The sequence below is a fragment of the Antrostomus carolinensis genome, unplaced genomic scaffold (assembly GCF_000700745.2).
Source record: "Antrostomus carolinensis isolate BGI_N321 unplaced genomic scaffold, ASM70074v2 scaffold3490, whole genome shotgun sequence".
Classification (NCBI taxonomy): domain Eukaryota; kingdom Metazoa; phylum Chordata; class Aves; order Caprimulgiformes; family Caprimulgidae; genus Antrostomus; species Antrostomus carolinensis.
The window spans coordinates 1-14,071 of record NW_010290346.1 but is presented as its reverse complement, the minus strand read 5'-3'; the positions used below and the strand labels follow the sequence as shown (position 1 = coordinate 14,071).

The following is a 14,071-nucleotide window of genomic DNA, read 5'->3' as shown; positions in this document are numbered from 1 at the left end:
CAGGTTGAATGTTTGAAAAAATGCTGATCAACAGCTACAAATGCTGAAAACTTCAATTTACTTGTACAGCATCAACATACACTTCCCCCCTGCAAACATACCCCAGGAAGCAGAGAAAAACCACTTCTGAGGTGCAGGAGTAGTTAGGATTTTGTCTCAAGTCAGGGAGCCACTACAATACAAACAGCTGCCTCCAAGGCATGAGAGAGACCCTACCAGCTCACTTCACATCAGCTACAGGACTGCAACAGGGTGAGTAGATTTTATCATAGAATCATAGAATGGTTAGGATTGGAAGGGACCTCAAAGATCATCTAGTTCCAATCCCCCCGCCTTCAGCAGGGACACCCTCCACTAGACCAGGTTGCTCAAAGCCTCATCCAGCCTGGTCTTAAACACTTCCAGGGAGGGGGCATCAACAACTTCCTTGGGCAACCTGTTCCAGTGTCTGACCACCCTCACAGTGAAAAACTTCTTCCTAATATCTAATCTAAACCTGCCCTCTTTCAGTTTAAACCCATTTCCCCTTGTCTTGTCATTAGTTGCCCTTATGAAAAGTCCCTCCCCAGCTTTCTTGTAGCCCCTTCAGGTATTGGAAGGCTGCTGTAAGATCTCCCCGGAGCCTTCTCTTTTTCAGGCTGAACAGCCCCAACTCTTTCAGCCTGTCTTCATAGGAGAGGTGCTCCAGCCCTCGGATCATCCTGGTGGCCCTTCTCTGGACTTGTTCTAACTGGTCCATGTCTTTCTTGTGTTGGGGGCTCCAGAACTGGACGCAGTACTCCAGGTGGGGCCTTACAAGAGCGGAGTAGAGGGGCAGAATCACCTCCCTCGACCTGCTGGCCACGCTTCTCTTGATGCAGCCCAGGATACGGTTGGCCTTCTGGGCTGTGAGCACACACTGTCTGCTCGCGTTCATTTTTCCACCTTCAGCTGAATTTCAGCCAGCAACAAAACTGCATCCTGTCACCAACCTATAACATCTTGTCCTTTTTTCTCTTTTTTTTCTTTTTTTCTTTTTTTTCTTTTTTTCTTTTTTTTTTATTGGCCCTCCTCACACAGGCCATCACAGCCAGAGTCCAACTCCAGGCAGAGGCTCAAGATGTAGGTTTCTCTTCCACCCCTACTGCAGTCAACAGGTGCTCTCCTTTCATTCCAGCTAGCAAAGCTCACCAGAAAAATTACAGCTGAGCAGGGGAAAACTCTTTTCTTGCATGTCTGGGAATGAGATTCAGTTGCATTTTGGTGCTGAGTTTAAGTTGTACAGTGCAGCTGGCTTATCTACATACCTGGTTTGTGTTGAGGGATGGAGAGAAAGAAAAGGGAAATCCTTCTAATTGTCACAGCAAACCAAACACATAGGATTTGAAAAGCCAAAATTAGGTGTCAGTAGAAACACATGCCACTGCTGCCTCGCCAATCCCATCTCATACCCTGTACCAAATTTGTCTGGACAAAATGCTGCATTGCATCACCTCACCAGACAGGAAGATTTTAAAAATTAGGATTTTGCAGGATGAGCTTGCACAGAACGTGTGCAAAACTGCCCTCTGCTGTTCAGAGTAAGACCTGCTCAAATAAACGATAGTGTGACCACATCATTTTTCAGTTGTAAGGGTCCAAGTTGTGAAGAGGCAGAACTATCTGACTTCAGCTGTTTTCTGCTTCCGTGCCCAGTAGAAATTTCACATGTGAAAGCCACTCATAACTGTCTTGCAGCATAGACCCATCCAGACAGATTTGCAGGGTGCAGCAACACTGTGCTGGCTGCAACAGCACTCCAGTCAGCAACTATCGTGTGGTGGGTGAGCACCAACTGGCATCGTCAAGAACGTCCTTCGGCTGTGAGGAAACGAGGGTAATTGCGAGTGAGCGCTGCAGGAGGACATGCATCTGTCAGCCCGTTAAACCAAGGCCTGACCTTTACAGAACAGGAACTGGAACTGTGCGTCTGGAGTCAAGAGCTTACAGCACAGAAACCTTTAAGAGTTCGTGATCATTAGGTTACTGCAGTGATCGGAAAACAGGGTAGTGACCTTATCAAAAGCTGGCCAGTAAATATTCTGTCAAACTAGCATCTGTACACCTCTACTGCAGGGAAAGAAGTGAGAACCCAAATTTTTTTTTCAAAAACATATGGAAACCACTGCACTTTGAAAAAGCTGCCCGTTATCTAGCTCCAGTACATCGGACAGTTTGGTACAGAAACATCACGGAAGGGCCAGCTGTTTTCCGTGGCTTCAGTCACACGTTCATACACAGGACAAATTCTGCCCTCTGAGAACAGCACCAGATGTCCACTGGTGATCTTCTTTGGGAAGGTCTGTTTTGGCACAAATGCAGAAAACAAGTGCTGTTACCCCCAGCAGAAGGTCAGTATCCGGATGCCTCTGATGAAAGCTAGCCCAGTCCTCAGGAATTAAGCACAGGTTTCAGTCCCTTGCGACAGGCTGTTGCTCAGATTTGACTGCTCTGCTGACAGGCTTTCTTTGGCCACTGCATAAAGGAGACCATAAGCCATACTGGTCAGCGTAAACACACAAATTCAAAACCAAACCAAGACCTGGGTACAACAGATGCCTTGAAGAATATTTTTTTTTTTCTTCACATCAGTCCTTTTCATATCCATATGTTTAAAAACGTAGAAGCATGTACAGTACAACATGCCTTTGAAACACGCACTAAAAGCACTTAGTGACCACTTCAAAGACTCCCTTGAAGTTTAACTCATGTTAATTCCAAGACAACGGTCTTGTAGAGCCACTGTTCAGCCTAAGGGACTTTAAACACACCATCAACAGATGTACAAATGAAACTTTAGAAAAGATTCTTCTGGGTGCATAAATAGCTGGAGCTTTACTTTGATGATGGCTAGCTGGCCTCCTACGCAGCAGGGCTGGGACTTAATCCATTTTTCAAGTTAAGGGCAACAATAATATTCTGTCATCCCTTAGGGTAAGGAAATTAGTGCCAGATGATTCAGTGTGTGCCTGATCACTCTGGGTTTGGATACAATTCCATTATCTAGAAAAGTTAATGGTGAGACATCAAAGGTAGTCCTGCATAATCATGAAATTAGTTGGGTTTTTTTCCTATAAAAGCTGCCTGAGAAGCTCGTAACTGATCAATAGGAGACTTCCCAATGTAAAACTAACAGGTCTCTGATGTCCTTTATAAGAAATCCTCTTAGTGCTGGAAACAGGTGCCTTATTCTTGGAGCACCATGGAAGGGAAGATGGCTCTTTCTGGGAGAAAGATTAGTAGTTTTACCTGCAGTACAATAAGATAACAAATGTGGACTCAGCACCAGCAAATCCACAACTGGAACGGTTCACTCTCAATTTTTTTTAATTTGCACAGGTGAAAAGAAATATGGTACTACACACAGCTAATGCAATGGCATTACTGATGCAATAACAGTCGTCATTACCACTGCACTTCCAATGACTGAAGTTGCTTAGGTCTGAAACCAGTTCTAAATTACAGCCTTCTATATCTGTGGGCTGTGCACGCGAGCTACACTGCTGTCAGCCTGACATTGTTGGAGCAACAGCAAATTCCCATTCTAGACAATATCTTCATGTTTTCAAAGCTGGTAAAGTATTAGCTTCATTATGAGATTCTGGAAAAAAAAACCTTAAAAGGATTCATCATTCTAGTATCTAGTGGTGTCCCCAGGGGTCAATACTGTGTCCAGTGTTGTTCAACCTATTCATCAATGACGTAGCTGAAGGAACAGGGTGCCTCCTCAGCAAATCTGCTGATGATACTAAAGTGGGAGGAGTGCTGGATAAGCCAGATGGCTGCACTGCCATTCAGAGGGACCTCAACAGGCTGGAGAGATGGGCAGAGAGGAACCTCATGAGGTTCAACAAGGGGAAGTGCAGGGTCCTGCATATGGGAAGGAATAACCCCTTGCACCAGTACAGGTTGCGGGCTGACCTCCTGGAAAGCAGCCCTGGGGAGAAGGACCTGGGAGTCCTGGTGGACAACAAGTTAAGTATGAGCCAACAGTGTGATCTTGTGGCCAGGGCAGCCCTGGTGAGGCCCCACCTGGAGTATTGTGTCCAGTTCTGGGCTCCCCAGTACAGGAAGGACATGGACTCCTGGAGTGTGTCCAGTGAAGGGAGACTAAGATGGTTAAAGGACTGGAGCACCTTTCATATGAGGAAAGGCTGAGGGAGCTGGGCCTGTTCAGCCTGGAGAAAAGACAGCTCAGAGGGGATCTGATTAATGTTTATAAATATCTAAAGGGAGAGTGTCTAGAGGACAGGGCCAGACTCTTCTCATTGGCACCCAACAATAGGATGAGAGGCAACGAGCATAAACTGCAGCATAGGAAGTTCCACCTGAACATAAGGAAGAACTTCTTTACTGTGAGGGTGACTGAGCACTGGAACAGGTTGTCCAGAGAGGTTGTGGCATCTCCCTCCCTGGAGATATTAAAAAACCGTCTGGACAAAATCCTGGTTCCTGTGCTCTAGGAGTCCCTGCTTGAGCAGGGTGGTTGGACTAGATGACCTTCAGAGGTCCCTTCCAACTTCAACCATTCTGTGATTCTGTGTGATTCCCACTCTAACAGCCAAGGCACTCAAAACAGGTATCAGGGCTTGCACCAGCACACTAACCACGTACTTCTGGGTTATCAAATGTGGGAGCAAATTTGTACTTCTTAAGGCTTCATTCAAACCTATGCTATCTAAAATTTTGTTTGCACCTAACTTTGAGGGATCAAGAAAACTAAAAAAGGGTTAGAGTAATACACGTGTCTGGGATGTTTATTAAAGCAATGATTCTTTGTAGACATAATCAGACTATCGCCACATCTTCCATCAAAACCACAACTGACACCCAGGTTTGCTAAAACATACTTCGTTCAGGAGAGCTTTGCTGTAGGCTAAATTGTGAATTCAAATTGTCATCGTTATACCAAAGAGTATAGAAAACTGGTTTGAAGGAAGGGTGACACTTTTGTCTTATGATGCTTGGGTTTGTTTTTCAAGGCAGGGTGGAAGAGTTTGATTTACCTTACAACGATGTTAAAAGCAGAATCAAAAAGATACTACACTGAAGCGACCACCCACCACCAGCAAGGAGAGCAGGTAAACAGGCTGTCAGTTCTATCAGCATAACCTATGAATTCTTACTTTTTAATTTTAAGGGTTAGAAAAGAAAAACTCCTCCAAAAAGCTTAATTAAAAAAAAGGAACCTTCTGCAATTTCACAGTATTTTTATTAAGTATTCTAGGTGCAGAATAACTTTGTCCCTCTAAAACAAAAGAGCAAACCAGCCATTGTCACCTGAAGCTTAAGGCTACTAAGCTTTACTTTCACCTTACGCTACCTGAACAATTCATGCACAACAAAAAGACTAAACTGCAGCAGCTGTTCAAGAAATTTTTGTTTGTACTAGCCATTAACTTCTGTATTTGATTCATTACAGGAAGATTCAAGAGCACCTCAAATCTTAAGAAATTGTGTTTTCAAGGGGTTAAGGGGGAAATATCTCTTCCATGGCAAGTTGTCTAAGCAGACTCACTCATTTAACAGCCATTTCTACTCCCAGACTTGGGTATTTGACTGCTAGGTAACCAGGAACTAACTTAACCTCTCAAAAATCCCATGTGAGGCAATTTCCAAAACGCTGAGCCCTATGGTTTGGAAGAATTCACCTTTACAGAAACTTACACCAGGCTGAAATGAAACAGACAGATGGGAATGTTGGCTAAGGTGCTCTCAGAGTATCTCACTTCTACTTGAACTCTGCCACCTACCTTACTATAAATGTATCGGCATCATTAGCACAAGTTATTAGCTGGTGGGAAAGACAGACACCTCGAAGCGTTCTCCTCAAGTTACAACCAGTCAGCATGCCAAAAAGACAAAGCTATATTCTTACTTGTTTCTTCTGCCACCCAAGTGGTGACAGCACAAAACCAGAGAACAGCAGAAGCCAATCTTCTGTCCATGGAAAACCTGCTTTCAGAAGTATGCTTCTGCTACTCACTCGAGTCTGTATGTTCTTTGCCTCCTTTCCACTGGCAAAGGAAAACTTACCTAAATTCAAGTTTACTGTATCACACCACACGGAAATGTTACATCATCTTTCCAATTCCATTAGCTTTAGCTAGTTTAGCCTGAGGATATCATCGTCTCACCTTATCAGTGCAATTTGTTTAAAGGCAAATGCCAACAACTGTTAACCACCATTTTCTATGGTCTTGAAGATTAGAGACTGAAATGTTAACTGCTTGTCTTGCAAAAAGGTTTCAGGCTTTCCAAAAAAACAACCTTTGTGCTCTTACAGTCTGCCCCAGGTTCTATTCCAAACAGCTTTATTTCAGACACCTGCATTAACAGAGCTCTCATGTTTGCCAGCTGCAGTTTTGACTTGCATCACTTTAGCTGTTATTGTTCCTGACAGATATGGATTTGTCATGCTTTCTGCAGCCAGTCACCTATTAGCATTCTGATCTGCATCTCTTTCTAAGGTGATCGGTTACTGTTTAAATGATCATATGTCTATTTTCTCAGGAAATTACACAGGGTTTCAAACTTAATTAAAAGCATTGGAAGACCAGCCATAACATTAAAAATAAATTTTAATGTTAAGTCATTTTTTGATCATTTGCTCTGACACCCAAATGTTCTGAAATTTAAAGTAGTACTATAGGGAGACACAAGTGCAGATAAATCTTTATTGCCATAACTTTGTTTTTTCAAAAATGAGCATTGGGTTTTTCATAGGTTGTAGTTTTATATCTTTATATGTACAACATTACGACTGCATATTTTAATAATAATGAAGTTGGTGATACTTTGATAACTCAACACAGTGTATTTATAAAATGAATCCTTATCAAAATACACTTTTCACTGGGATAATAAATAAAATCCTGCGAAACCCACCTACACAAAGTTAATTTTAACTCTGGTAGAACCCAATGTGGTACACAGTTCATTAACTACTATGTTTGCCCCTTTATCCCCCTACTGATGCTCATCTTCTGGGGTAAGAAAACATTTTTTCCCCCTGTTGTGGTGTGACCTCATTCAACATCATCTTCAGCCAAGCACTGTGCACTTACAATTCTCTGTAAGAAGGAGAAAAACTCATTCACAATTACATAAAATCGACAGTAGGCAACTGATTATCAAGCAATGTAATTTTACACTGAACATTAAGCAGTGCAATTACTGAGTAAACCGATTAATGTTAAAAATGGCACTCGATCTGACATAAGCTTCTGAAGTCAGTTCTGCAGAAATTACATACTGTGCAATGCTAACAAAGCCAAAGTCAGATAAATAATATCCTATCAGCCTCAACTGATGACCTGTGTGGGTTTTGGCACTGTTCTCTCAGGAAACATTTTTGCTCCATTTTTTCCCCAGAACTTTACACCTTGCATACCCGATGCTTTTCAGTGTTTTCACTAATTATATAGACCTGAAACCAAAACATAACCAGGTCTGAGCTGTAAAGAGAGCTGACTGATGCACAGCACTGAGCCTCTGCTTTATGTGAGGTAACACCATTAGGGAGCACCCTTGCACTTCCAAGAATGTAACACACACAACTTATTTTACAATAGACTCATCTGCTAGCATATGGCCAATGTTACCTACACAGCACTCAGGCTAAAAAGGGCATTTCATAGATGGAGCTACAAACAATTTATCATCAAGGAAACCCCCAAGCTTTCAAAACTGCCATGTGTTCTGGTGCTAGTTAATATTTTGGGTTTATAGCTGGCCCAGAAGCAACAGGCTAGCAAAAGCAACAGGTTAATTCTAACAGACTTTTATAGCACTTACAGACACTTGTAAATACATAATTAAAAAAATAAAACTCAAGACCCAGTGCAAGAAAGTTACTGCTTTTCTGATCCCCCAACTTGTATTTGGGAAACAGCGGATCCACTCATAGTATCAGAACTATGGTCAGATCTTTGTACTTTAGAAGAGCTTAGCATACCCCACACATGGGAGAAGTTTTGTATTTCTATTTTACCCTGTTTACTATTAATGCTACATTATATTTTTTTATACACTTCTTATTGTTTCAGATTAAAAACCCCTTATTTTAACCTCATTTAACAGATTAAAAAAAACATATTACAAAAACCAATACTCAACACTGATGTGGGTAAGAGAAGCAGTTCAATTATATTCAAACTAAAACAACAGGGAATGAATGTTTCACATACCTGGCTTATTGTAGGGAGCTTAGTTAGAAGCATTTGAAACACTGGTGGTGGAAGAGTCTGCTGTAGAACTTGTAGTAGCTGCTGCGGCTGCCCACACACAGCAATGGCATTGGTCAAGTGATCAACACCTTTCTCATATTCACCTGTGTGACAAATCATGTTTTGAAATCAGCCTTCTTCCATACTGTAAAGTATTTACATAAAACAACCATCAACAGTGGATGTTGAAATTACTGAGAATCAATCCACGCTTTTCTTTCCTCATCCCTTGCTGGATTTTCTGAACACAGGTGGTCAGAAACAAGTAGACAGATTTTCCTAACTGAATTTGGCTCAACAGAAGATCTTAGTATATAAAAATGATCTTCCAGCAAAGGTAAAGAAAAATGATTTTACAACTTACCCTTCAAAAAAAATTGTGCTATTACCTTGAGCTAATAGTTCCTCGCCAAGCTGAATCTCCTCAAGGAAAAACTTCTGAACTGCTTCAGCATCTTTCAAATCAGGCAGCTGAAACAAACAGAGTAAAACTGAAGTTGGCCCTTAAACATCAGTTAACAAACAAGTTAGCAGAAAACATTCTCAACTGAAATCAAACACACACACAACCATACTTTTACACCAAAACTAGCAAAAAAAAAAATTAAGTGTCATCACTAAGTTAAACACACACAGAATGTCTTTGAAAATCAGACTCTAGTCTCATGTCATTGCACTGCAAATCTGTAGAAAGACAGAGCCTGAAACCTCTACTCAAGTTTATTATGTACACATTTTTGTAGCAAACACAAATTCAAATTCTAAGGTGTGTTACTTTTATCACAACTGTATTTCTTACAGCTGGAATATAAATTCTAAGGTGTGTTACGTTTATCACAACTATATTTCTGACAATTGGTGAAGATAAATCTATCTTTTCTTTCAAAATCCATTGGTGGTAAGGAAAGAGAAATCAAGTGTCTGTACCAAAAAACGAACAAGTTCAGTTGTAGCTGTATCCCATCAATGGTTTTTAAGCCTGAAAAGTTCTTACACATATTATAAAGAGGAAAATACAATCAAGTCACACAGTAAATGATGTACTTTCTAGTACAAGGCCTCTATATGACAAAACGGGAACAACCACATCATATGGTTATTTGGGAACATTAAAAAACTGAAGACTGCACATTTGCAGAAGTGTCTGTAACACTGGAATCAAATCAGATCTTTAAACAAATCTTACAAATACTACAAATGAAACACCTTTCCAAATAGCACTGCATTGCTGAACACAGTATTACCTTGGAAAGCCCTGCTCTCTCTTTGGCAAGCTTCTGTTTCTTCCTTCCTGTAAGAATAAAAACATCCTCCAGATTATAGTTCAAAATCATGAACAAATCACGAGTTACTTTCAAAATTAGAAACTGGCTATATACTCCAAATACTGAAGACTCAACACAAGACTGCAACCCACTCTCTGCAACATTTAGACATCTACTGAGGGCTGGCAGTAGCATATCAGCTCAAAACAGCAAGTCTTCTCCTGCTGACTATGGCAACCACCGCCTGTGCAAGGCTGCCACAGAGCATACCTCACGCGCTAGAGGCGTGAAGAAGGAAAGATAATTAGAATAATACAGGATTTCTAACAATGATAAGCCACAGAAGAACTGCCTCCAAGTCAAGCCTACCTAATTTTGAACCACCAACAGGAACTTCAGCAGGCCACAGAACATAAGTGTACCTTCCCAAGTGCTTTATAGCAAAGTTTTGGGAAGTAGCTAAATAGGTGGCAGCATCTCAGCATCCCACCGCAAGAGCAGTACACTACAGCATACTCTGAAATCTGAGGAAAGCAACCATTTACACGTGGAACAAACATTTACAGATTTAATTGCCCAACCTCAAGGCATAAAGTTGGTCTGCAACATAAAGTTGTACCACTCCAGCAAAACCAGTGTAATTAAAATGATATATAGCTTGTTTTAAATGCAATTAGGTGGGTATAAACATATGTTATAGTAGCAACTATTTATACAAGAAAGAATAATTATAGCAATACTGGTGATTTCCTTAGAATAATCATTTCTGTAAGTCTTCAGTTCATCAACTGAAATACTTACAACAATATAACTTTTAAATACAGCTTATGGTTAAACAACTGTACTCTCACCATCAGTCCTCAGTGTCTGCTCAGTGAACATTTCTGTGGACAAAGAAATACTGCCACAGAGCCCTGATTCTTCTTTTGAGACAATTTTGCAAGCTGGAAATACTTCCAAATACGACTGGCAGTTTTAATGGCAATGAGATAAAAATTTGTGACTGTTCACATGACAAAGACATTCAGGATTTCCTAGCAGTGATAATGTCACACATGAAATTTATGGATGAGATTCAAGCGTTCTTTATAGAGAGGGAGTTTACATTCTAACTACACGAATCACCCTTTTACCTTCTGCAATACCTTAATAACCCGTAGCACCTGAATTCCTACAACTTATTGATCTGTGTACGTTTTTTTACAACATCATATACAGAAAAACGAGTCGTATAGAGCTGTAGCACATTATAATTTTATCATTGTGGTTGTTTTCAATATTAAAGAAGAATTCATCTCTGGAAAGTTGGCACCTTCAATTAGCTCGCTCCAAGTTTTCTGAAGCATTAATCTGAACAAAACTTTTAAACTGCAGTACTATGGAAACCAGTTTTGCTAATACATAAAACCTTAATGATGCAATAAAAATTTAAAACCAGTAGTATCTGAAATGTTTCACTAACAAAAGAGGTCACATTGCAACTGAAGTGCATTCAGTGAAAACATAAATGCAAACAAAGAATAACAGCTTAACAGTTATAAATCATTTTCAGGAGAAAATTGTGTTTTATTGGCGTGACTATGACATCTTCTAAAATATTACAACAGTTACCAGGCACCAGGTTAAATATTCAGAGAAAAAGAAAGAAAAAAAAAAAGACAAGCTGGTAACTGTAACTATTTAATGAAAGCTTTTGAGCATTGGTCACACACACACGAAATTGTATCTTTAACCTGAAAAGAGTAAAGGAACGTGAAGAATCACCAAGATTTTAAAACTGAACACTGATCCACAGAATCTTTCAAGTCCAGTTACTATGTAATTTATCTTCCTCTTCTTAATACATTTTTACAGGGCTCTTTACAAGTCCACTAGCTAAAACAATTAAAAAAAAAAAATAATAAAGCAAAGCTGTTCAGGAATTTTTCCCTTACTGGTCAGCAACACCAGTTTTAAAGTATCTTTGCAACAATGGCCAAAAGTTACATATGCAACATGACAAGAGATGGCTTTGGGGAAAAAAAAAAAAAACACACCTAAAAAAAACCTCAAAATTTTTTGTTTTCTCTCAAGGGACCTCCAAAAAAACTTATTTTTAAAGGCATTATCACATTTAAAAAAGGGGAAGGGCAATCTCTCACAGAAGAAATCTTGTTTGATAGAGAAATGCACATGTATCCATCCAAAACAGAAAGCTAAACTGCAGGGCTCAAACTGCACGTGACTTGCAGGTCCTTCAGGCACAGCTCTGGTTCACAGGGAGCAAGTTTCAAATGCAAACCAAGGGACAACCTGATGCTCTGGCACAGGCTGCAAAAATCCCTGAGTTGCCCCAGCAGCTTCGAAACCAGTCCTACAAAGGAGCAGAACGACCAAAGAACCATTTGCATCTTCAGCTCCCATCCCTAAAGTCTGCCTACTGCTCTCCTCTCACGCAGCTGTCCAGGCTGAAGGTGCTCAGAGGCAAAGTCCAGCATGGTCAGAAATTCTGGCTGTCTCTGAACAAAGAGATCAGTGTCTATACTTGCACACAGAACAGTTCTGCTTTATACATTCAAGAACATCAACAGTAAACACATCTGAAATCTTACAATCTTAAAATACAGCTGGGGAAACTAAGCAGCTCCAGGCAGCTTTGCTATCTTTTGGTCCCAGCGCCCCCAGACCAGCTACAGGGATAACACAAAACCTGCTAAATAAATAAGATTAAGCCATCTGGAAAGCCAAAGTCCAGTAGTTCTTCAAGCCTCCCAGGAAATCACAATTTTCCTCCTGAAACCTGAATCTGGCCACTGATTTTTATGATGGGCCTTTGTAACGTAAACTTTGGTCCTAGCACAGCCCAAATAGATGTACAATGTAACTGGGATGGCAAAAGAAATATCAATTCTTCATTTGTCAGCTTGTGCTTGACCAAACCCAACTGGCAATCCACTGACACACAGGATCTCCTGTCCTTCCCAAATTCTGGTGATGTTGCATCACAGAGGCTGAAAAACAATCTTATCCTAAGATGTTACTGGAAAAGATCTGCTGTAAAGGCGGCCTCTACAAGTTTTTCATCCAATATCCCTGCTACAGCCTGAGAAGCAGCGTAGCTTGGTCTGAAGAACTGCAACTGGCTGCTGCATTAGGCTTTTTTTTAGTCAAATATTTGACAGCCCAAGTCCTACAACAGTAAAAACGCTGTAATAACCAGATCACTGCCACCACTACAGAAACAGCTGTACTAAAGAATAAGTTACAGTACTAAAAGTAAAAATAAAAACAAATTCCTAAACATTACCTAAAACCTTACAACTAAAAGCAGCCCGGTGTATCACGTCCAAGGACCACGTCATACGGTGATGTCTGTCCTCCAGTGACAACTGTCTCCTACCAAACAGCAACAGTTTTCCACTTAAAGGAAAATTTAATTCTTAATCAGAGCATGTCTAAGGTTTATTCACGATATTCCTGGATAGAAGCTCAGATAATGAAAACAACGGGATGCAATAATCACTTCCAGTGCTTATGCAAAAATTTTACATAATCCAGTATTTTCTCTACTACATATTTAACACCATAAAAAGATCACAGCTGATTATAAAGCCAGCAATCGAGTTTGCTGGTGCAAGACAAGCACATACCAGTTCACTATACTAAAAATTCCCCATGAATGGCTTGCACTGAAGGGCAAAAAATGCTTGGAAGACACCCAAAAAGAATGCAGCTAAGATCCTACATACAGGAGCGAGGGCCTGAAGTATCTGACAGACTTAATTTGCTGTGGAAGAGCTTAGAGAAAGCAGAGTAAACATAGGCTGTTAAGCGCCAACACTCATCATTCAACGAATTCAATCAAGACAGAAGCAAAGCGCTGAAGCTACATTTAAACATCACCAGGTCAGTATTCATTTTTAACCCATCTAGTTATCGACTCTTCCATCCACGAAGCTGCTGATCACCTTATGTTTACTTCCTGGGAAAGTTTACCTTAATGGTAACTTATCTTCACATTGGTTATCAAGGGAATACCGTACACGTCCCCGGGACAGAAACAACCCAGCACAACAAACAGCACCTCATTTCTCATGATTCATTCGAGTCCCTCAGATTAATTTGAGTACCCTGAGTACTCACAGTTCCGTTTAAAACCTTCACTAATTATTAAGACTAATTATTAAATAAATGTTGAAGACGTGAAATAACGAAGAGCCACGAGAAAAGAGCTCCACATCTTGGATTAATCAACAGTTTTCTCTGGCATTCATTCTTATCCTGGAAGCTAATAACGGAGCTGCCAGGAGGGTTAAGAATGCAGGAGATCGAATACCTGAGGGCTGCTATGGACTCTTGCCTCACCACAGCACAGCCTCCCTCGCTACCCCAGACCGCCTGGCTGCCTCTGACGCTCCCCCAAGGCCCAAGACGTAACGGGCGGCGGGGAACCGCAGCGGCGGCCGCGGCGCGGGTGGGCGCGCCGGGTAACAGGGTTTGTAAAGGAAAGAGAAGAGGTGTGGGGAGGGGAGCTGTTCCCAGGGCGCCTCTGGTTCGGAAACCACGAGCCACCCAAGGGCT

At 41.0% G+C, this 14,071-nt stretch overlaps 1 protein-coding gene and 1 non-coding gene across 2 annotated transcripts; both read right to left on the bottom strand.

Annotated features, from left to right (window-relative positions):
* Window positions 1-6,581: 6,581 nt before the first annotated feature.
* TOMM20 (translocase of outer mitochondrial membrane 20) lies at window positions 6,582-9,537 on the bottom strand (the record flags this gene model as incomplete). The annotated part of the gene is made up of 4 exons (XM_010172656.1): window positions 6,582-7,091; window positions 8,208-8,350; window positions 8,636-8,717; window positions 9,491-9,537. Coding segments are annotated over 4 exons (317 nt in total), but the record flags the coding sequence as incomplete, so codon positions are not given.
* Window positions 9,538-13,679: 4,142 nt separating this feature from the next.
* Window positions 13,680-13,814, bottom strand: LOC114818787 (small nucleolar RNA SNORA14). The gene has a single exon (XR_003766273.1). It is a non-coding gene; the product is annotated as a small nucleolar RNA SNORA14 (small nucleolar RNA).
* Between the last annotated feature and the right edge of the window lie 257 nt (window positions 13,815-14,071).